The sequence below is a fragment of the Chrysemys picta genome, chromosome 1, assembly GCF_011386835.1.
Source record: "Chrysemys picta bellii isolate R12L10 chromosome 1, ASM1138683v2, whole genome shotgun sequence".
Lineage (NCBI taxonomy): Eukaryota > Metazoa > Chordata > Testudines > Emydidae > Chrysemys > Chrysemys picta.
In genome coordinates this window covers 306,486,614-306,511,447 of record NC_088791.1, presented here as the reverse complement: position 1 = coordinate 306,511,447, position 24,834 = coordinate 306,486,614, and the positions used below count along the sequence as shown (strand labels likewise).

The window sequence follows — 24,834 nt, the reverse complement described above, 5'->3', positions numbered from 1 at the left end:
ACATAAAAAATAAAAATCTTAGTTTAAAATTATTTTTTTAATTTATCTAAAAAATCATGAATTGGATAAAAATAATCTGGTTCAAATAACACAGACTTCACATAAAGTATGACATTTGTGGAAGAGTTTAGCACATGATAGAAGTTCCTATTGTTTGCCTTTAGCCTTCTCCTGAATCTTTTTTTCCCTCGATAGTAGGAGGGATGGTCAGCTTGTAACTTCTTGTTTCCTTCAGTTCTAGGCTACATAATTTTCAAAATAAATATTTTGGTATGACATTGTCCAAGAGAGATTGCTTTTCATTAGCTTTAACAGGCGTCTAGTGGTCTTCTACCCTTGTTGTCGTCATCACCCATTTCTTAATGTACCAGCAGAATAAGTATGCTGATTAGCATTAAATGCTGCCATTGCTAAAAGACTGAGTGTTTTTTTTTTTTTTTTTTTAATTCAGTAATCTTTTATTTACCGTTTAAGGGAAGGGCTTCTCAAACTTTTTTCTACATTATAGAAAGTATCATAAAGTATAGTCTAGGACTAGTGGAAAAGTAGTTTTGTTAAAATGGCAGTGTGAGGTTCCATGTTTATATGCAAGTGATACGTAAATTGGATAAGATCAGTTAGTGTAAATATATTTTGTATTTTTAGTAAGTACCAGCCTTGCTGTGTTGTGTCTGATCTACATCTCCCTGGTAATAAAGTGTCTATAGGTCAAATGCTGGCCCATCACCATTTCTGCCCTAGCTCTTTGTATTACCAGCAGAATAGGGAAGCCTCAGGCGGCAGCAAGGAGAGGGAGTTGTCTAGCCTGGGTTCTATGAGGGAAGCAAAGAGAGAGGCTGAGAGCACAGGGGGAAGAGATTTAGAAATGGACACTTTAGTTAAAGTCGGCAGCAGTATGAAATATGAGGCTTCATTCTGTTTTTTCTCTTCAGTGCTTTTATTAAGCAAGTAAACATTTGCTTAAAAATTAAAATTTGCCAACTTGATACTAATTTGAAGATTTTTAATATTTAAAGGAAACTTGCCAGATCCTGGTAAGGCTCAGGATTTCATGAAGAAGTTCACTCAAGTTCTGGAAGATGATGAGAAAATAAGAAACCAGTTAGAAATGCTTGTTAGCCCATCATGTTCTTGCAAGCAGGCTGAAGGATGTGTGGTAAGAATAGCTTTCAGAATATTTTATGATATTTTGGTACTGAATTGGGTTTTAACCGATTTCAAATATATATTGCAGCGAGAAATTACAAAGAAGTTGGGCAATCCCAAACAACCTACAAACCCTTTCCTGGAAATGATTAAGTTTCTTCTAGAGAGGATAGCACCTGTGCACATTGATACAGAATCAATCAGGTATGTATTTTGATTGGGTTGCAGATAAACTAATGGAAGCTTTGAGATGTAAATAGTGGGTTGTCAAAAAGACACAATCAGATTATAATATTTTTAGATGTTGTATTATTGTATCATAGATTAAAACAGGTTTTTAAATTTAATTTTTCAGCATTTGTACTGTTTGTTTATTTTTTCCATTTCATTCAACATAGAAAATAGCTGAACCACTGAGATTATTCCATTTAAAAATCTACACCAAAATCTTTGTTCCCCACATGGTCTTATCTCAGTCTCTGGTCAGGTCATGAAAAGATTATTTTAGAATTAATCTACATGAAAACTTACATGAATTAACCTATATGGAAAAGTTGGATTGGATTTCTTGTTCCCTTTTTAATTATTAGAACCAGTTAATTGTATGTCCATTCCAAAAAACTGGTCATATTGTAAGTATGAACAATCATAAAAGCAATAGAAAACATTCACATTTTAATTAACTAATAATATTCATGTAGTTCATTACAAACAGTAATATTTTTCACTGTAGACATATCAGTTGAACTCTACACTATTAAATACTTCTAAGTAGTGGAAGGAAAAAAAGTGCATATGTGATAAGAGCGCAGAAGTGTAGAGCTTTGCCACAAGACCATCTTTCCTTTTCCCACAGTCAACTGCCTCATTCCGTACATACTTTCCAACTTCTGCAACAAAGGAAGTAGGAGTCCTGCAGCCTTAGTCACTACACAACCCTCATTCATTCCCTGATCACCATGTATCTTGTGCACTGAATAAGGCAGGGGTCGGTCCCGTGGAAAGATCGGTATATGATCATGTAATTGAAATCTATCATAATATCTAGGCACAAAGAAATGCAGAACTAAGATTGTACAGACTGTCTAAATTCTCCCAATTCTTAACTTTTGAGTGTTTGACTTTTCAACCTTAACAGTCTTTTGAAATAGGAAATTGCATACAAAAACCAACTAACTTCTTTTAGAAAGCAAACTGGAAAAAAAAACAGAAATTCTAGAATTGGTAACCTATTAACCTCTATGTGGTTCATTAGCAGGCCTTTAGATTCACATCACAGACCTTTACTACTTGTCCTAATGAAATAACTGGTAGCAGTAGTAGGCTTTGTCAGCGGAAAGCACAGTTATTTGCAAGACAGCCTGGATTTGGAAGTGTTGGATTCTAATATAGGTTCTGCAGGGGAGTGTGCATTCTCCATCATAGTCTCTCTCTGCTCCCCTCTGCTTCTCTCCCCTCTTCATTTGAGTCAGACTGCTTTCTCTTCCTCCTTCATGCTGTCTGGGGGCTAGCACAGCGTATCGAGAGCCCTGCTGTCAGTTTTACTTACCAAGCACCAATTGCAGGAAAAGCCCTTCTTAGGGCTTGTCTATACTTATGGCTAAATCAGCACTGCTATGATCAATGCAGCGGTGTCAATTTAGTGGGTCTGGTGAAGACAAGCTAAGTCGATGGCAGAGCGCTCTCTCATCAACGTCTGTACTCCACGTCCCTGAGAGGCAGAAGGTAAGTTGGCGGGAGAGCGTTTCCTGTCAACATAGTGCAGTGTAGACACCGCTGTAAGTTGACCTAAGTTACATTGACTTCAGTTACGTAACTTTTGTAACTGAAGTAGTCTCTTAGGTCAACTTACAGCTTTAATGTAGGCCAGCCCAGCAGTCTCAGCAACCCTGGTGTGATGCATGCTTGGTGCCGGCAGAATGTTCAGAGAATTTAGCTGCAATCCTCTGAGCATGTGGAAGTGGCAGTTCTCAGAGGCTTATGACTTGGCTGGGTTTCTTCAAATTTTCAGAGTCAGCATAAAAGAAGTTCTCTGACTCCAGAGTGACTCTCTTGCCAAACTTCAGATTGTCTGTTCCAAAACATGCAGGCTAGAGTTTTTTCAAAGAAACGGTTGTAAGAATTTTTTGACATAAGGGAAAAATACATTGTTTTGCTGTGCTTTGTTTCCTGAAACTTCTGATCGATTTTCCGGGGCTTTCAATAAAAGCCTGGTGAGAATACCTGGCATAGTTTTTCAATTAGAATAGTTAGTGTTAGTACTTTATCCCCGTTCTTTTGATCAAAAAAAAAAAATTTATTTTCTCCTCAAAGGGAGGGCTGTAGGTTTCCGGGTTTTTTTCCACCACCGCAGCACAATATTCATACCTTGCCCCCTTATGGGGAGAGCATGCTCCCTGAGGGGCATGCCTGGCTCTCCAGAGTTCAAATGCTGCAGGCGCGCGCTCTCTCTCTCTCTCTCTCTCTCTGACGGCCACTCTCAGATGGCCACTCTCAGTATGTCTGGTGTCTCGGCAAGACACATATACCACAGAAGTGCTCAGACTGTCACAATCTGAAAGCACTAGAAAGACAAGATCTCCAACTTAAACTTCTCCTCTTCATGGAGAAGTCTCTCTGCCCAGCGTCTGAGCCTGAGGTACGCACCCCACCTGGCCAGAAATTGCCAAACACAGCCTCGGACAAGGACCCTTTTTTCCATGGCCCGGGCTCCCAATCAGCCTGCCAAGAAGGCGGCAAAAAAACAGGGTACCACATCCCCGACCTTGGAGTTGGTCAAGAAAAGGCGCTCCACTAATGGGCAAACACTCCCAGTACCGACCACACCTGCCATGTCAGCCGCCGAAACAGTGGGACCTTCCGGCACCGTCAGTACCAAGAAAACAAAAGCCGCCAAACAATCGAGCTCTCCACCTCTTTCTGCTCCACAATTCTTGAGTGAGGATGAAGATGGAGACGAGGATGTTGGGCACTCTACAACATTCCTCCCCTGTGGCTGCTCCCATCACTCATGCTCCTCCATTCAAGTGCTACCCAGCAAACCCTCTGAACCAATCCTGGTACGGGCACCCCTGGATGCCCACTATGCCCTTTCTGCCACAATGGTCATTTTGGAACCCATGGGCAGCATATCCACAACAACTGTGCATCTGCCAGTCTTCCCAGAGCTGGCACATATCAGTCATCTTTATTAACATCACAGGGACCGCCTGACACCTCCAGAACAGGGGGCTGAAGAGGAGGACAAATTCTCTGACCAGGACAATCCACCTGAAGTCCACTTCTTTTAATCTTCACCTGACAACACTGTTATGCCCCCACCTTCCAACACAGGTGATGATTTCAAACAAGTCCAAGAGCTCAATAGAGAGAGTTGTCACTTCTCTGGACATTTCACTGGAAGAAAGTCCGGGTGTCTTGACATAAATTACTGCACACATCAACCTCCTCTAAAATTGCCCTTCTGATAAATGTGATTATGAACCCTGTGAAATTGCTCTGGCAAACCCCTGCAACAATTCCACCTATCTGTAAGAGGTCTGATAAAAAGTTCTACATGCCTGCATAGGGCACTGAATTTCTCTTTTCGTGTCCAACGCTGAACTCATTTGTGATTGACTCAGTCAATGAGCAAGGTAGACAGCAATATCCCAGCAACACCCTTTATGACAAAGACTGGAAACAGCTTGACCTTTTTGGCTGCAACCTTACAATTTAAGAAAAGCCAACTATGAAGCCTTATTGGCAAGGTATTTCCACTTTAACTATGCAGGTCTTTCTGAATTTTCTGAATTTATTCTAGATGACAAAAAAGAATAGTACAATCTAGCATCACAGAAGGTCAGTTCATAACCAGAACATCATTACGGCTGCTCTTGGCTCAGCAGATTCAGCAGTGAGATCCATAGCGACCGTGGTTATGTGGCGGGCTTCCTGGCTCCATCTATTGAGATTCCCAAAGCCAGTACAGTAACTGTAGAAGACTTACCATTCAAGGGATCCACACTCTTTGCGGACAAGACAGACAAGTCCTTACACACTCTCAAGGACTCGAGAGCAACATTGCAATCTCTGGAAATTTACACATGTAAGATCAAAAGAAGACAGGGAAGTTATCAAGCCCCTCAAACATCCTGGCCCCCTCTGTATGCACAACGCCATAGATACTATGGCCATCGGGGCAGAAACAGAAAACCTCGAGGAGAAGACAGTCTGCTCCCTTGAATACTACATCTCAGCCATCAACTTCCAGACAACAAATCTGAAGCCCTGGTCGAAGGCCCGAGAACCCCATCTCTTTCAATGCTAGAACCATCTACCACTTGCAAGACCTTAGGAAATCACCTGATTCCATTTTACCCGATCTGGTAGAGTATTACAACAAATAGATATTAGAAATTATCAAAACTGGTTACTCCATCCCCCTTACCTCCAAACCCCCTACCCACCCCCTTTCCCTGTCCCTCTTCAGGGACCCCTCTCATGAGCATTTACTGCCAGAAGAGGTAACTCACCTCATATCTCTAGGAGCAGTAGAACCCATACCATCTGAGTATAGAGGGAAGGGGGTTCTATTCCCATTATTTTCTCTCTCAGAAAAAAACAGGAGGCTGGAGACCTATCCTCGATCTATGGCGATTCAACAAATTTGTGAAAACACGACGATTCAAAATGATCACACTAGGCACCATAATCCCAGCGTTAGAAAGGGCTGACTAGTTCTTAGCCCTGGACCTTCAGGACACGTTTTCATATATCCAACCATCCCTTACATTGAAAATGTCTACTATTTGCAATAGGACAAGATAACTTCCTATTCAAAGTTCTACCCTTTGGCCTTTCCACTGCCCCTTGGGTACTCTCAAAGGTACTAGACGTAGTAGTTGCCTACCTACACAGGAAATCATGTTATTTCCCTACTTGGACGATTGTCTGCTGAAAGCACCAACACTGCAGGCAGTGAGAGAGTCCACCGAACGCACAATAACTCTAATTACAAGGTTAGGTCTTCAGGTAAACATACAAAAATCTACTCTGACACCAGTTCTACACCTGGAATTTATTGGGACAGACTCAACTCTCTCAAGGCAACTGGCTCCCTACCAACAAAACAATTTCTGACCTTTAACCAACTTGATCTCCACAGCGCAAAACAGCTCACAAGTGTCTGCAAGAACTTGCCTACAAATTCTAGGCCATATGGCCACCATGACCTTCATCATCAGACACGCAAGACTACATATGCAGTGTCTACAAGCGTGGCTCCAGACAAATTATGTCCCACACAGGCATAGTATAAAGCCTCACTATGCCGGATGCAATAAGACTCCCTTTTGTGGTGGACCAATCCAGACCTCATCGTCAGAGGGGGTGCTCTTTCACAGTCTCTCACCATCACCACGGATGCATCCCTTCTAGGTTGGGGAGCGCACCTGAAACCACACTCTATACAGGGCCAATGGTCCACAAAGGAGTCCCATCTTCATATAAACCTGCTAGAACTGCGAGCAGTTTGGAACGCTTGCTCCCACTTCTTACCAATAATCAAAGACCAGACAGTGCAGATCCTCGCAGAGAATGCGGCTTGTATGTTTTACATAAGCAGACAAGGGGGAGCGCAATCACACTCCCTCTGTGTGGAAGCCATGCGACTTTGACAATGGTGCATCAAGCACAATGTCCATATTACAGCATCATATCTACCCGGTTGCCAGAATACCACAGCGGATACCCTGAGCAGGAACTTCTATCAGGACCGCAAGTGGGAGTTGAATATACATGTACTCCTAAACATTTTTTTTGGACTTCGGGGTTTCCAACAATAGATCTTTTTGCAACTACACAAAATACCAAGTGCCCCCAGTTTTGCCCCAGGGCAGGACTCGGTCCACATGCTCTGGGTGATGCCTTCCTCATCAAGTGAAACGCTCACCTCCTATATGCCTTCCCTCCCATCCCCCTCCTAGTCCATGTGCTTCACAAGATCAGACAAGACAGATCCAGAGTGATCTTAATAGCCCCCACATGGTAGCGACAAACATGGTATCCTTACCTTCTCCACATGGAGGAGGTCTGTCCACCACGTACACACCCACTTCTTCCTTGGCTGCTATCGCAAGACATGTCATCCATCTGGATCCCCAAAGACTCCCATCTCAAAGCGTGGTTACTGCATGACTTTCGGGATCTGAAATGACATATTCCACAGATGTACAAAACATCTTGTTAAACAAATGGAGGACAACTACCTGACTCTCATACATACATACATACATAAGTGGAGGCGATTTGACTCATGGTGCCAATGCAAACAGGCCGCACTTATGTCAGCCCCCTTACCTCTCATTCTAGACTACTTGCTAGAACTAAAACAGATGGGCCTTTCCATGAGTTCGATATGAGTACACCTATCCGTTCTCGCAGCGTTCAATTACAAGGTAGACTGATTCTCTACTTTTACACACTCGCTTTTTAAAGGGCCTCTCTAATTCCTACCTGGAAGTTCGAAATCCTAACCCACCATGGGACCTCAACTGAATCCTCCGTACCCTCACCGCCCTCCATTTTAGCCTATGACTACAAGCTCCTTGCTACACCTTTCCATGAAGGTTGCATTCCTAGTGGCCATTACATTCGCCAGGAGGGTGGAAGAATTGGGAGCTCTCATGGCTGGCCCACCTTACATTATATTTTTCAAAGATAAAGTATCCCTCAGACTACATCCAAGTTTCTACTTAAAATTGCCTCATCCTTTCACCTCAACCAAACAATCCACTTACCAACACTTTTCCCCAAACCACATGTGGATAGGTGACAGTCCAGATTACACTCCTTGGATGTCCGCAGGGCTATAGCCTTCTACATTGATAGAACAAAATCTTTTTGCAAGTCTCCAAAACTGTTCGTCTCAATCGCCAAACGATGAAAAGGCAACACCATATCCAAACAATGGCTATCCAAATGGATATCAGACTACATAAAACTTTCTCTGGCATGACCGATAACCCTCTACGGGGAGCCGCACACGTTGTACCAGAGCCCTATCAGCCTCTATAGCGTTTCTTAACAATGTTCCCATCATGGAAATCTGTAGTGCCACAACCTGGTCCTCCCCTACACATTTACCCAGCATTACGCTTTCCAACATCATGCATCTTCCGATACCCTGTTCGGTCCCACTGTACTCTCATCTGCTATGACTTCAACTCTCTCCTTCCACTGGAGGGCACTGCTCTGAAGTCACCGAAGTGGAGCACCCACGGGGACATCACTCAACTTTCTCCTCTTCTTTACTCACCTTGTGCAGGTGGAGATGGTTGCACAAAGTCAGTTAACCACCTGAAGCAGCACAAGACAGAGACCACGCATGTGCGACCCAGTCGGGCACTGCTACCATAAATCTCTGATTACGAGCGCAGGGATGCATGGACACCTAAATTAGAGCACTCACAGGGGGACACATCTCGAAGAACCTACGTTCCTGTACAAGATGAGTAACTTTCTCTTGTGTCAGTGATGAGAGGCGGAAATGGGCAATAGAGGAAAAAGAAATGTCTTGAACAAGCAGTCAGGGGCCTGTCAGAATTATCATAATTAGTATGGTGAAGTGCATTGAGGACATGACCAGAAATGTGTATTTGAGACTTTGGAGGTCCTAATTGGACATCTGTTCTTGTAGCTTCTGCCAGTTAAGGACAAAAATGGAGAATACTGCCAGAGCATTGATGCACAACTTAAGCATTGGCATATATATTTTTTTAATGAATTAATGAACAGATCCCCATCAAAGTGTAAACTACATCTTAATCAAAAAATGAACAGTCCAGAAAACAGTCAGGTGACATTAGAGAACATGATACTTGCAGTCAGACAGTTAAGACCAGATGCTTTCTTTTCTTGACAGTATTTCATCAGATTTGCTAAAGAGTGGCGGCTCAGATTTAGTTCACTGGTTTCAAAGAGTTATCTTAAATTTGAGAAACCAGCCACATTTCAGAAGATTGGAAAAGGATCTGCGCCATCCCTTTTTTTCAAAAAAGGAAAGAAATAATCCTTGCTCAAATTATAGGGGAATAACACTGCTGTCAGTCCCAAGGAAGGTGTCTGCTAAACTGACTGGAATAGTGTCTTAATCCAAAAATGAGGGACAACAAGTGTGGTTTCCATACAGGTCAATCAACAATCCATCCTATATGTGTTCTGCAGAATGTAATTGAAAAACAACTAGAGTGACAACAGGAAATTGGCATCACATTTGTAGACTTTGCAGCCGCTTTTGGTGCATCAGTCAGCACCGTGGATACTGCTACGCCAGTATGGAGTGTCTGAGGACTTAGTATCCCTAGTGGAGAAACTATATAGTGATCCATTGACCCCTCACACAGCTAAATGTTCATATTAGACTGATTTTCAGTAGAACCAGGAGTACACCTTGGATGTGTTTTTGACTGTTATTTAATGTTCTGATAGACCATGTGACGGCAAAGCAGATTGAGGCCAAAGTAGCAGGTGTGAAATTAAAAATTCATCTTTAGCGGATCTAGAGTATGCAAATTATATTTCCTTATTTGGAGAGCCCTACTGACCAACTGCAGCTAATGCTGGAAGAGTTGTGAAAAAGTGCAGAATCTGAGAGACTTGAGATCAGTGGGAGTCACGGCCCACGTGCAGTGGGTGAATGCTGCCATGTCGGCCTTCTTCGCAGAGATGCTGTGTCAGAACATTTGTAAAGCAGCCATGTGGTCCTCCATCCACACCTTTAGCGTTCACTACACTATCATCCCAGCAGTGGTGGCAGATGTGACAGTCAGCCGCAATGTCTTACAACCTATGACTTCTTGCGAGTCCTCGCACCCACCTCCATTCTGAGCACTGCTCGCTACTCTCCCACGTCTGGAATCCAAATAGGGACCGTCACTCGAAGACAGAGGGGGTTACTGCTATAATTGGAGGTTCTTCAAGATGTTTGGTCCCTATTTGGATTCCAATATCCACCTTCCATCCCCTCTACTGCAGGTTCTATTGCTTGCTGGTAAGAGTGACTTGGAGCAGCATCAACTTACTACTCAGCCAACTCACGATGAATGTGTGGGTCAACGGGCACTACTACAAACAGTTGCAGCTCTGGTGCATGGTGCGCATGCACACCCACATCTGGAATCCAAATAGGGACCACACAGCTCAAAGAACCTCCAGTTACAGGAAGTAACCTCCTCTTTCAATGTCTTCAAAGGCTTCCGTTTGGGTTGTGGGATGTCTGCGTGACAACTAAAATATAGGTGTTCAACATGGCAGTGATGAGAGCTATATGGAGAGTATATGGAGCAGAAACATGGCTGTTAAAAACAGCTGAGGTGAGGAAACTAAACAGTTTTCTTTGTTAAAAGTTATGGCATTGGGGAAGTTTGAGAGGGAGTTATGGGAGGGAGACATAATATTGCTATGGTTAGGAAGTGCTAACCCTGCTCCTGTCTCCTCCACCTGTGCCTGTATCCACATGGACAACCTAACCATGGATACCTCTATCCATATCCTGGTGTGGACTTGCAGAGACTCTGGCCTGCATTTCCCACTGACAGAGAGCCAGGCTGGGGGACCATCCAGTGTGGAAAGGTGCCTGCTGGTGGAATCTCTCAGGAAACAGGTGGGAGAGCTACAGGAGAAGGTGGCTAGGCTGAGGAGCATCCATGCCCATGGGGAATTCCTCGAGTATTCATATGGAGACATCCAAGGCTGAGGAAGCTATCCAGCTACAGAGAACTGCTGTCACACCACAGTGGCAGGAGGATATGGCTCTTGTCAGAGTGAGGACACTGGCTGCTGGTTACTTCTGGCAGCAGGCAGTGCTCCACCCCTACTCTCTCAACCCACCCACCATGGTGATGGAAAACCATTATGCTGCCCTGGCAATGAGTGATGAGGAATCCTCCCCAAAGGTGCAGGAGGAGAAGCCACGTAGCCCCAAGGCTGGGAGGATTGCAGCTACCACTCCCAGGAGGAAACATCGGGTAGTGGTGGTTGGTGAGGAAGGACTGCGAAGCAGAGATGGGGTCCACCTATCGAGGAAGGGGAAGAGAATATTTGGATATAGACTGGCTAACCTCCTGAGGAGGGTTTTAAACTAGGTTCGAAGGGGTCAGGTGACCAAAGCCCATAGATAAGTAAAAAATATGGAGACTTGAGAGAAGGGTCGTAATTTGGGGGGAAGCATGGCCTGTTACAGCAGGGATAAGGGAGAGACCAGACAGAACTAGGGGTGGGGGGAAGGGAAATCAAATCAGTATTTTAGATGTCTGTATACTAATGTGATAAATATGGGGAATAAGCAGGAAGAACTCTAAATGCTAGTAAATAAACAACTATGATATAGTTGGCATCACATATTGACTTGGTGGGATAATATGCATGACTGGAATATTGGTATAAAGGGTACAGCTTGCTCAGGAAGACAAGCAGGGGAAAAAGGGAGGTGTTGCCTTATATATTAAAAATGTATACAGTTGGACTGAGGTTGAGATGGAAATAGAAGACGGATTGGTTTAAAGTATCTGGGTAAAGATAAAATGGGTAAAAAGCAAGGGTGATCTCATGATAGGAATCTACTACAGGCTACCTAACCAGGACAAAGAGGTGGAGGAGGCTTTTTTTAAACAACTAACAAAATCATCCAAAACACAGTACTTGGTCATGATAGGGGTCTTAAACTACTCCGACATCTGTTGGGAAAATAACACAGCAGGGCACAGGTCAGATGACAAAGGATAAATATAAACAACTCAAGTATGTAGGGACAAAATTAGAAAAGTCAAGGCACAAAACGAGATCAAACTAGCTAGAGACATAAAGGGTAACAAGAATCCACAAATAAAAATACAATCTACCAATACGTTAGAAGCAAGAGGAAGACCAAGGACAGGTTAGGGCCATTACTCAATGAGGGGAGGAAAACTAACCGAAAATGTGGAAATGGTAGATGTGCTTAATAACTTCCATGTTTCGTTTGTGACCATGAAGGTTGGTGGTGATTGGAAATCTAACATAGTGAATGCCAGTGAAAATGAGGTAGGATCAGAGGCAAAAATAGGGGAAGAACAAGTTAAAAATTACTTAGGCAAGTTAGATGTCTTCAAGTCACTGGGACATGATGAAATACATCCTAGAATATTCAAGGAGCTGACTGAAGAGATATGAGCTATTAATTATTATATTTGAAAAGTCATGGAAGACAGGTGAGATTCCAGAAGACTGGAAAAGGGCAAATATAATGCCAATCTATGCAAAGGGAAATAAGGACAACCCAGGGAATTACAAACCAGTCAGCTTAACTTCTGTACCTGGAAAGATAATGGAGCAAATAATTAAGCAATCAATTTTCAAACATCTAGAAGATAAGGTGATAAGTAACAGTCAGCGTGGATTTTTCAAGAACAAATCATGTCAAACCAACCTAACAGCTTTATTTCACAGCGTAACAAGCCTCGTGGATGGGGGGGAAGTGGTATATCTTGACTTTAGTATAGCTTTTGATACTGTCTCGCATGACCCTCTCATAAACAAACTAGGGAAATTCAACCTAGATGGAGCTACTGTAAGGTGGGTGCATAACTTGTTGGAAAACCGTTCCCAGAGGCTAGTCATCAGTGGTTCACATACATGTTGGAAGGGCATAATGAGTGGGGCCCCGCAGGGATTAGTTCTGGGTCCGGTTCTGTTCGATATCTTCATCAGTGATTTAGATAATGGCATAGAGAGTACACTTATAAAGTTTGCAGACGATACCAAGCTGGGAGGGGTTGCAAGTCCTTTAGAGGATAGGATTAAAATTCAAAATGATCTGGAAAAACTGGAGAAATGGTCTGAATTAAATAGGATGAAATTCAATGGGAACCAATGCAGAGTACTCCACTTAAGAAGGAACAATCAGTTGCACACATACAGAATGGGAAATGACTGCCTAGAAAGGAGCACAGTGGAAATGGATCTGGGGGTCATAGTGTATCACCAGCTAAATATGAGTCAACAGTTGTAATGCTGTTGCAAAAAAAGAAAACATCATTCTGGGATTTATTAGCAGGACTGTTGTAAGCAAGACATGAGAAGTAATTCTTCCGCTCTACTCCGCGCTGATTAGGCCTCAACTGGAGTATTGTGTCCAGTTCTGGGTGCCACATTTCAGGAAAGATGTGGACAAATTGGAGAAAGTCCAGAGAAATGCAACAAAAATGATTAAAAGTTAGAGAACACGATCTATGATGGGAGATTGAAAATTTGTTTGTTTAGTCTGGAAAAGAGAAGATGAAGAGAGGACATAACAATTTTCAAGTACATAAAAGGTTGTTACAAGGAGGAAGGAGAAGAATTGTTCTTAACCTCTGAGAATAGGACAAGAAGCAATGAGCTGAAATTACAGCAAGGGAGGTTTAAATTGGACATCTGGAAAAACTTCTTCTCAGTGTGGTTAAGCACTAGAATAAATTGCCTAGGGTAGTTTTGGAATCTCCATCATTGAAGATTTTTATGAGCAGGTTAGACAACACCTGTCAGGGATGGTCTAGATAATACTTAGTCCTGCCATGAGTGCAGGGGACTGGACTAGATGACCTCTCGAGGTCCCTTCCAGTCCTATGATTCTATGATTAACATCCATTGGTTCGATTTAATCATAAACAAGGAGATACTTAAGTGATCCCGACAAGTTGCAGTCTTGAACCAGTTGAGAAAAAGACGACTGCAGTGGTGCGGTCATGTACAACACGTAGAAGAAGGTACACTTTTACAGAAGGTTTCTAGAGCTAAGATCGAAGGAAGTAGAGTACAAAGCCAACCACAAATGATGTTGGAAGATGCAGTTATGAGTGGTTTAAGCCTAAACTCTTCCGTACTAACTCTTGGTGAAGGAAGAAGTATTTGCAAGGGATCGTTCAAGATGGAAGTCCATTTTGCACACCACCATGGCTACATCTTAGCAATGTGAAACTGTTGCTTCTTAACTATAGCTGTTGCTGCCAGCTCCATCTTCAATTCAAATATGTTTTTAAGAGTGACCAGAAGTAATGTGTCTGAATGTGTTTTGACTAGGCCCAGTTAGGAAACTGAATTTCTGTCCTGGGAAAATGTTTGAATTTTTTGAAAAAATGTCACGCTAAAGTCCCTTTCTGCCAGAGCGAACCCAGGGATTACAGACGATATTTTTCAGGAGTATTGCCAAACATGTTTAGTCTGGCAATCACAGTTTCCCTTTGAGTAATACAAGGAAGAGCAATCAAGCTTTACCTTCAACTTTACAATATCTGTCATCCTTTAATGTACACTTAAAATCTATACTTTTTTCTTTCTATTTCACCACTCAATTCCTAAAATTCTGGCTTTAGGCTAAATAATGAGCAACCTCTGAGTTTATCAGTTCTAAGAAACCATGATAGCCAGTAATCTCAAGTGGAAAAATATTTCAACTCTATCTTCATTTCCTAGTAGCACTTAAACTATTCACTTATTTCGCATTGGTCCCCCTTGAACAGAATAATTTATTTACAGCTTATTTATTCATTACTGTAAACAAGGCATTTTTGTGAGCGTAAATATTACATTAGAGCCATCATCTCAAATTATATATTGGGGAAGAGTAATCAGATATTTGTGTGAGGCTGATTAACAATGCTTCCTAATAGATTTGAACTTAATGTTTTAAAAATGGACATGTTAGCTGAAATCTGCAGTAATTTGTACATTTGAGTCAACATACTGTTTTTCCATTTCTCAGTGCCCTTATCAAGCAAGTAAACAAGTCTATAGATGGAACAGCAGATGATGAAGATGAGGGTGTACCTACTGATCAGGCAATCAGAGCAGGTCTTGAATTGCTTAAGGTAAATATTCTCTTGTTGTTCAGTGAACATTAAGATAGCTTTGTTAAAATTCTATAAAGTAACCTTGTTAAAATATATTATTAATTCTCAATTTCTTAAACTACTATAGGCTTTTCAGCAGTTATCCAGAAGAAAATGTTTTCCATTTAATCAGTGTGATAGAGCAATAGAAACTATAATTGCAAGCTCAGTATCTTTTCACAAGTATTCTCAAACATTACTGTGTGTCCCTTTTTCATGCATGACGTAAATAACAAGGCAGTGAGGATATTTATATACCATGCTATATATTCTTAAATTTTATTTTAAAATTGAAAGTATTCTCTTTTGGAGGATTGCGTCCGAGCTATAGCTGTTGGAGTGTGCATTTGCCTGCACTTCCATCCCTCACCTCTGTTTTACTTAGTTCTTCTTTTGGTCTTATTCCTTTGTCCTGTTCGTTGTACGTACACACACACACATTAGTGCAACCATTTTCACCTTTATCATATGTATTGTCTTGTGTTGCTGCATAACTTTGCAATCCGGGTCCTGTTTGGATTGATTGGCGATCCTTCAATTTGAGGATGATCTCTACCATGGATTTACATATGGGTCCTGAGATGACTCAGGAGTCTGATACTGGAACCACAAATCCACCCACAGTAGCTACAGAGATTTTGTGGCAGGCCAGCAGCCTGCTAGGAAGAAGTTTTCTTTTTCCTTCCTCCTCTCTCCTTTTTCAGCTTCGAGGGCAAGGCGCTTCTCAAAGCAGGTCACTGCCTGATAGAGGATATGGTGCCATTGGGGTCAGCTGGTCACTTGCTCTTCCCAGCTTGTGATGTCCACATCAGTTTTATTAAGACCTGCTTTCAGTGTGTCTTTGTAGCATTTCCTGGAAGTTCTTCTTCACACAGTGCACAGTCAACCTGTGGAACTCCTTGTCCTAGGAGGTTGTGAAGGCTAGGACTATAACCGGGTTTAAAAGAGAACTGGATGGAGGTTAAGTTCATTAATTGCTATTAGCCAGGATGGGTAAGGAATGGTGTTCCTAGCCTCTGTTTGTCAGAGGGTGGAGATGGATGGCAGGAGAGAGATCACTTGATTTGTTAGGTTCGCTCCCTCTGGGGCACCTGGTATTGGCCACTGTCAGCAGACAGGATACTGGGCTGGATGGACCTTTGGTCTGACCCAGTATGGCCATTCTTATGTTTTTATGTTTATGGCATCAAATACATTAATGCTGTAGAGTACAGCCTCAAGTTTATGAAGGTCTTCTGGGTCACCAAAAATTGACAGTTGGATTCCAACAGTTAAAGATGCAAACTCTGTAGACTTTGAAGTCTGCAGAACATACAGCCCAGATTATGCAGAGATTTGAGGCCAGCTGGTTTAACAATATGGGAATTTGGGGATGTGGAAGGGTGAGTGTAGGTGTTTAACATCCCTAGTTGAAGATCTGTGCATGTCTGGACAAAGTTGGAAGAAGTCGGGAATGAAAGGGTAGATTTGACTTGTCATCAGAGGTGGTAAGACACCATAGGAGCCATGATGTTGCTCCTGAAGACAATGGAGAAAGATGGATCTAAGACAGAAGTGAACTGTGTGAATATCAACAAAGAAGAGAGGGAGGAGGAAGAGAATCCACTGAAATTAATGCTGATGAAGCAGTGAGCAAGGCTGGAGGAGAGCTAGGAAAGCATAGTGTCCACAGAAGCCCAAGGAAGAGAGGGATAGTCAGCAATATGAAAGGCAGCAAAGAAATTATGGAGTATGGAGAAAAAGCACACAATTTTGAAAAAGATGTCATTAGTGATTTTTCATGAAGACCGTTTTAGCAAAGTGGAGAGGACATAATCAGGTGTGAAAGGAAGGAAGTTGAAGCTCCAAAAAATCAACAGCCTACTCAAGTCGATGAAGGGAAGAAGAGGTGATAGAGGACGAAGTAGGATCAAGTAGAGTGTTTCTTTATGGTCGGAGATAGTCTGTTCTTTGAGAGAAAAAAGGGAAAGAGCCAGGAAAGAGAGAAGGAGGTGGCAAGGCAGGATGGAATAGGATGGCATTGGCAGTGTAAAGGGTTTTAGGGATAAATGTTTTCAGAGACCTCACTGTTGGACAAAGGAAAAAAACAATCAAAGGATTGTGAAAGGAGGCCGAGGATGGGGAAAGCAAATAAACATTATTAAGACCATAGGCGGAGGGAGATGGGTGAGCAGAAGTGGAGCGAAATAAGGTCTTCAACAGAGAGGGGAGAGATAGGATTGCTTTTCCAAAAACTGCAGTGTATTCTAAGGGTTCAAAATATGGTAGATAACATTTGATCATTTAAACAATTGTGTGGGTGTTTGTTTGTTTTTTTAAGTTAACACGTGACTTGTCACTTTCTTTTTGCAGGTCCTGTCATTTACACACCCTATCTCATTTCATTCAGCTGAAACTTTTGAATCCCTTCTGGCTTGCCTGAAAATGGATGATGAAAAGGTGGCAGAAGCTGCATTACAAATTTTCAAAAACACAGGAAGTAAAATTGAAGAGGACTTTCCTCACATCAGATCGTGAGTTAGATTATACTGTTCTATTTGAGTACAGTTCTTTATTAAATGGAAGTCTAGAAATGTTACATTTTATTCATATGAAGTGCTATATTAAACATCCTTCATTCTTTTTTTTGAAGGAAAATGTTACTCCAAAGAAAAGTTTGGGGCACTTAGGCTTTTAATAAGAATAGCAGTGCGGTTTAAATAACCTTAAATGCATTAACTGATGAAAGGTAGAAGTACAAGTAATATGTGAAAAGCAATGTTTCTTTGAGTGATGATCCCTGTTGTATTCCACTGAGTGTTTATGCATGCACACCATGTGTCTGGAATTGGATAATTTGGAAGCAGTAATGTTCACTTGTTCTTCTTTGAGTGCTTGCTCATGTCAATTGCATTCTAGGTGTGCATGCGTCCACGTGCATGACAGTTAGAGATTTTAGCCTTAGCAGTACCCGTAGGGCCGGCTGTTGCGCCCTCTGGAGTGCCGTGCTCATGCCACAGTATGTCAGGTGCTACCAGCCCTATTCCCTCACAGTTCCTTCTGATCGCCCATGGTGCTCAGTCGCTTAGCAAGAGCTAGTGGTTGTCTATCATTCTGAACTTTGTGATTTAAGGCCATTGTATATAGTTCGCTTTACTAGACTTAAGTAGTTGTTAAGTAGATATTAAGTAATTAAGTTAGTTAGTAGTTAGGGTCTCAGGGGGACTTTGCCCCAGGCAGGGCATGCCCCGGTCTCCAGGGTTCAAGCCCTACTCTGACTGCAGCAGGTGTATGCCTGCGAGTGACCCCTAGGCTTTAAAATCTGCGCCTCCTGCCTCATTCTTTCTCTGTCAGCGAGGAACGTTTAACGCTTTTACTGCTTGGGAGAAGCCCACATTGGATCCCGATGCAGTATCTGCCAGTCCTTCCCAAGCTGTACCTGAGAAGGCTGGGGGATCTGCCTTCAGAAGCACCTCATGGAAGTTGCCACAAGACCTCATTCAGACCCAGGCTCGGCAAACTGCCGCCCCCCCCCCCCCCGCCCCCCGTACATTGGCCTGAGACAGCCAAGAGTGCACCTCCAGCTATGGAATCCAAGTCTGGCACCGGCAGTACACCACGGACCCCATGTCGGGGCCTACTCGGGGGGTAAAGAAGTATGCACATAAGCATGGCAGTAAGTCTTCTTCCACATCTAAGAAAGGTGATGCTCCTTCCACAAGTTCCAGTCTTGGGGAGGGAGCATGCTCTGAAGTGCACAAGCACAAACTGACGGATCCATAGGTGTAAGGGTACCGAACCACATACGCCGTCAATATCGGGGTCCTTCAGTGTTCAAGAGCTGCCTGCTCCGGGGAAGACCACCACTTCTGTACTGGTTCAGGGGATGGAAAGAATACTCTTAACTCTCCGGGAAAAGCGCCAGAACCCCAGGAAGTGTTTGCCCTTGGAGAACTGAGGTCTCGGTCTTCTGGGGCCATATTCTTCGAGGGAGAGTATCTCCTGCTCAGGACATGCCACAGCTGAGGCCCCACTTACTCACCACTCTGGCAGTGTATACCCTTCCAGCGGTACCGCCGATGGAACCGGTCTCCAAATTCTTTGTCTTCAGAGGAGTCCGATATGGGGCAGGGACCGTCCATTCCCTCCTACCACTACGAATATCAGCTGAGACCTACCCCATGGTAATATCCTCCACAGCAGCTGCCACGGAGCCACTGGTTCCCCATGCTATGGTGCCTACCACAGCATCCTCTGGTTCTTTTTCGAGTGATTGCTCAGATGTATTCCACAGTAGGTGTGTGTGCTTGCCACGTGAATCGGTGCCAGAAGTTTTTCCTTTAGCAGTATCCGTAGTGGGGGAGCCCGCTGCGACCCCTGGAGTGGCGCCTCTATATCGCGCTATAAAGGGGGCTACGCGCTCCCCCCACCCTCAGTTTCTTCTTGCCATCAGTGAAGGTAGTCAGAACTTTGTGCTCTAGCATTGTTGTAGCATCTATCATTAGTAGTACAATCTTCGACCGTTAGTAGTTTCTTCAGTTAGTGGCTTGGCTCGGGGCATGCCCTGAGTCCCAGGCTTCAAGTCGTGCGACTCCTGTCGCAATTCCATGCCCAGAAGTGATCGACACTCTGAGTGTCTTCGCTGTCTGGGCGAGGCTCACATAAGTGAGCGCTGCAAAATCTGCAAGTCATTCAAGCCCCGGACTAAGTGCGAACGTGAGATCCAACTCCGGGCCCTGCTTGTGGAGTTAGCATTGGCCCCGACACTTGCACGCCGACTCGGCGCCTGGCACCGCGTCCACGGTGCGGAGCGAAGCCCCATCCACCAGTTGGCACCGCTCCCCTGCCAAGAAGCAAGGCAAGACCCAGCGGCGCCGAGACAAGGACAGGGGTGAGGCTGGACCCGAGTTGGGTAGCCCTCGATCCCCCTCGGGACCCAGACCTCCGAGTCGTGTTGAGCAGAGTAGTCTGGTCTCGTCCGCGTGTGCCTCTGCAGCGGTGAGAATTCAGTCGACACTGGAGGCAGCTCAGGCAGCACGCGATATCCTCGTCCTGCCGGTGCCGGGCGTGCTGCCCGAGTCGGGCCCCTTGTCCCAAGGGAAGCCGCCGCTCAGTGCTCACCAGCCCTCCCCGGCCAGATCGGAGGTTGAGGTCCCTGCTCAATCTGCGGGGCCTCCCCGTAGACCGCGCCAGATCTCCACCCTGTTGACAGGGTTGCCTGAGAGCGAGTCTCCGGAGTCTTCCTCGGCCCAGAGGGGTCGCAGGCGCCGGGACAGAAAGCGTTGATGCTCCTCTTCCAGTTGGAGTGATGATAGGTCTCGATGCCATCGGCACCGCCGCTCATACCACGGTGCGCACCATACTCGGAGTGCATCCCGACCGTCACTTGCACCGAGGCGTCTTAGCCACGGTTGCCGAAGGGATTCTAGAGATAGCACCTCCAATGTGTAAAGTCGAGGTCCAAATCCCGGAGTCGGATCTGCCATGGACAGGAGCGGTCCAGCCGCTCATACGGCACCGTGTGCTCCTCGGTTACTTCGGCCTCGGCTCCCAGCTGTCCTTTCCCTGGCCGCATCGTCCCTCAAGAGCGTGTAGCCCTGGTAGGGCCTCAGATAGCTCAATGGCAAGGGGCGCCATGGCAAGGACAGTGGTGCTAGTGGGCACCGTGGCCCCAAGCGCCCGCACTGGCGAGGCCCCATTCCGTGGCTGGGGCATCTCAAGCCCACTCCACATCCCCGTCTCGGCACCGAGAGCAGTCCTCAGGTACCGAACCACCGGCACCACACCTGGACCTGGACCCGCCGGTACCACCCGATGCCCTAGGGGCGGTACTGGTCGTCTCGTCGGCATCGGACGAGTCCATAGCGGCGCCGCCCCCTCCTTCTCAGGAGGATTTTAAGGCTCATGAAGAGCTTCTCCGACACGTATCCGCCAATGTCCAGCTCCAGGCTGAGGAGATGGAGGAGCCGTCGGACAATTTGTTTAATTTGTTTAATGTCCTGTCCTCCTTGGCAGCAGGCCGTGTGGCCCTACTGCTTCACCAAGTGGTAGCCAACATTTCTGTCGGGCTCTGGCAAACCCCTGCCTCTCTGCCACCCATTTCTAAGAAGGCAGAGTGGAAATACTTTGTGCCAACGAAGGGGCATGAGTACCTGTATACTCACCCTTCCCTGAACTCACTGGTCGTGGAGACCGTTAACCACCGTGAAGGACAAAGATGCCAGGAGACTAGACACTTTTGGGGGAAAAGTTTATTCTTCTGTGAGTTTCCAGCTCAGGATGGCAAGCCATCAAGCACTCCTGAGCAGGTATGATTTTAACTTGTGGGGGTCTCTGCTGAAATTTGAGCTTTCCCTCCAAGAAAAAGACAGGAAGGAATTCAGGGCCCTAGTCGACGAGGGTGAGGCAGCAGCGAAGGTGGCTCTCCAGGCGGCGTCAGATGCGGCCGACAGCAGCTCGTTCGATGGCCTCTTATCTCCATGCGATGAGCGTCGTGGCTTTCGCTGTCAGGGATGTCCGTGGAATCCTAGTCCCTCATGCAAGACCTGCCCTTCGACGGCAAGGCATTATTTGCGGACCAAACGGACATGCGTCTGCACGGGATGAAAGACTCCTGCACCACCCTGCAGATCTCAGCCTGTATGTCCCGCCAGCCAAGGACAAACCCAGGCCGCAGCCCTTGGCTCCCCCTATAAGGGGCAGATATGAGCCCCTGCCTAAGAGGCCTAGGGACCAGAGGCAGGGGAAGGGCAAGAGGCAGGGGAAGAGGTGTTTTTGACTCTTTGCAGGGGGCCACCAGGACTGTTGCCAGGGAAGCCCCCCAGTTAATAAAGTTGGTTTTTGGCAACCGTTTATCTGCCTTCAGAGTGCACTGGTCCCGTATAATGTCGGACCGGTGGGTCCTCAGTACCATCTCAGAGAGGTACAGGCTGTAGTTCCATTCGCCCCCACCACACCGTCCTCCGTCCCGGGATGTCCCCGGGGACCCGGAGCACGTCCTCCTTTTAGATCAGGAGGTGACGTGCCTCCTCGCCCTGGGCGCGGTGGAGAGGGTACCTCGGGAATTCCAGGGCAAAGCATTTTACTCCCAGTATATCCTGATCCCAAAGGTGAAAGGCAGGCTCCGGCCCATCCTCGACCTGTGGGATCTCAACCAGTTTCTGGTCCGCTGCAAATTCCGTATGGTGTTCCTGACTTCTATTGTTCCATCCCTAGTCCCAGGAGATTAGTTTGCAGCCCTGGACCTCCAAGATGCATACTTCCATATCCACATTTTCGAGAGTCACAGGCGCTTCCTCCGCTTCCTGGTGTGGAAAGACCACTACCAGTTTACGGTCCTTCCCTTTGGCCTCTCCATGGTCCCCAGGGTCTTTACCAAATGCATGGTGGTGGTGACAGTCCACCTCAGGAGAAACGGCTGCAGATCTTCCACTACCTGGACGCCTGGCTGCTCACGGGCAAGTCTCGGTCCCTAGTGCAGGCACAGATGGAATTCCTGTTAGATACCTGCACGAGTCTAGGCCTAGTGGTAAATGAGGAAATGTTCACGTTAGTCCCTGTTCAGCGCATACACTTTTTATAGGGGCGCTGTTAGACTTGATGGTGGCCACGGCCTCCTTCCCCTGGGACAGGTTCGAGACGCTCAAAGGTCTCATCGCCTTGGTCGCGTGCCTTCAGATCCTAGGCCATATGGCAGCATGCAGCTCGGTGGTGCGACACGCCAGACTCAGAATGAGGCCCCTCCAGCTCTGGCTGGCCTCCCAGCCAGGGACGGCCTGGACAAGGTCGTCACATTGCCACCCAATGCAGTGGCCGACCTGCAATGTGGTGGTACCTCCTGAGCAACATGCTTCAGGGTATCCCCTTTCGGGAACCCCCTCCCTCACTCGATCTGGTGTCAGACGCCTTGGACCTGGGATGGGGAGCCCATGTGGGGAGAGATTCAAAACCCAGGGCAGATGGTTGTCCTTGAAATTGTCAGGCGTGCGTGGCTTTCAGCCGCCACTTAAGGGGGAAGGTGGTCTGAGTCCCACGGACAATACAACCGCGGTGTATTATATCAACAGGCAAGGGAGCACGCGTTCCGGGGCCTTGTGCCAGGAAGCCCAGCACCTGTGGGAGTCCTGTATAGCCCACAACATCCTTTTGAGGGCCTTCCACCTGCCCGGCAAGCTCAATACGCTTGCGGATCGCCTAAGCAGGGTTTTCTCCCAGCAACACAAGTGGTCTCCACACAAGGAGGTGGTCAGGCGACTCTTCCTAGAGTGGGGCACTCCCCAGGTAGATCTGTTCGCCACGGTACAGAATCGCCTCTGCCCACGATTCTGCTCCAGGGAGGGAGAGGGCGAAGGGGCGATATCGGACGCATTCCTAATTCCATGGTCGGGCCACCTGTTCTACGTCTTTTTGCCCTTCCCCCGATAGGCAAAGTCCTACAGAAGGTAAAGGCAGACGGGGCGCGGATTATCCTGATAGCCCCGGATTGGGCCCGTCAACATTGATACGGGACTCTCCTGCAACTTTTAGTGGGCCCCCCGCGCAGGCTGCCGCTTCCACCGGTCCTCCTCTCCCAGGAGGGAGGTAGTCTCCTCCACCCCAACCTGGCTGTGCTCCATTTGACAGCATGGCTGCTCCGTGGTTAAATGAGGAGGAGGAGGAGGGAAGGTGTTTTGAGGATTAGACAGGTTCTGCTTGAGAACCAAAACCGTCCACACGACGAACCGACCGGGCCAAATGCTATCGGTTCTCCATGTGGGCGAGGGAGAGGGGTTCCTCCCCCTTCTCCGCATGTATCCAGTCATCCTCGATTATCTCCTGTCCCTTAGGACCCAAGAGCTGGCCCCCTCCTCGGTCAGGTTACACCTGGCGGCCATTTCGGCTTTCCACCTCCCGGTGCAGGGTCACTCGGTGTTTTCACACCACATGACGTCCCAGTTCCTAAAAGGGCTGGATCGGGCATTCCCTTACGCTAGACCCCCAGTCCCGATCTGGGACCTGAACCTAGTGCTGTCCTGCCTCACAGGGCCCCCCTTCAAGCCCTTGGCCACGTGTTCTTGGTCCCACTTATCGTGGAAAGTGGTGTTCCTGGTGGCGATCACCTCAGCCTGCCGGGTCTCGGAGCTTAGGGCCCTGACCTCTGAACTCCCGTATATGGTCTTCCATAGGGATACGGTCCAGCTCTGCCCGCACCCAGCTTTTCTGCCTAAGGTAGTCTCGGCTTTTCACATGGATCAGGACATTTTCCTCCCAGTCTTCTGTCCTAAGCCCTATTCCTCCAATGAGGAACGACGCCTGCACATGTTAGATGTGCGTAGAGCGCTCGCTTTTTACCTAGACCGAACCAGGCCATTCCGGAAATCCCCTCAGCTTTTTATTGCGTCGGCCAAGTGCATGAGGGGGCGACTGGTTTCCACCCAGCGGATTTACCGCTGGATCACCTTGTGCATACGCACATGTTACAACCTGGCAGGGGTTCCCCTGCCTCCTATAGTGAAGGCTCATTCGACAAGAGCTCAGGCCTCATCAGCGGCCTACGTGGCTCATGTCCCTATACAGGACATCTGCAGGGCTGCTACATGGTCCTCTGTCCACACCTTTTCATCACACTATGTGATCGTCCCCCAAACGCAGGATGACACCAGGTTTGGTAGGGCGGTACTCCGCCCGGGTAACCCTTAAACTCCTACCCACCTCTATCAGGTATAGTTTGGAGTCACCTACTGTGGAATACACATGAGCAATCACTCGAAGAAGAAAGGACAGTTACCTGTTCCGTAACTGGCGTTCTTCGAGATGCGTTGCTCAGTTGTATTCCACATCCCGC

General features: G+C 46.2%; 1 protein-coding gene across 9 annotated transcripts in view; it reads left to right on the top strand.

Annotated features, from left to right (window-relative positions):
- The window catches only part of PDS5B (PDS5 cohesin associated factor B), a 276,903-nt gene that overhangs the window by 181,675 nt on the left and 70,394 nt on the right, over positions 1-24,834 (top strand). For all 9 annotated transcript variants that reach the window (XM_065594581.1, XM_008167674.4, XM_008167679.4 and 6 more), the window contains 4 exons: positions 1,017-1,156; positions 1,235-1,350; positions 14,906-15,011; positions 17,385-17,545. In XM_065594581.1, the coding sequence (XP_065450653.1) occupies positions 1,017-1,156; positions 1,235-1,350; positions 14,906-15,011; positions 17,385-17,545 (523 nt within the window). The remainder of the gene's footprint in view (positions 1-1,016; positions 1,157-1,234; positions 1,351-14,905; positions 15,012-17,384; positions 17,546-24,834) is intronic.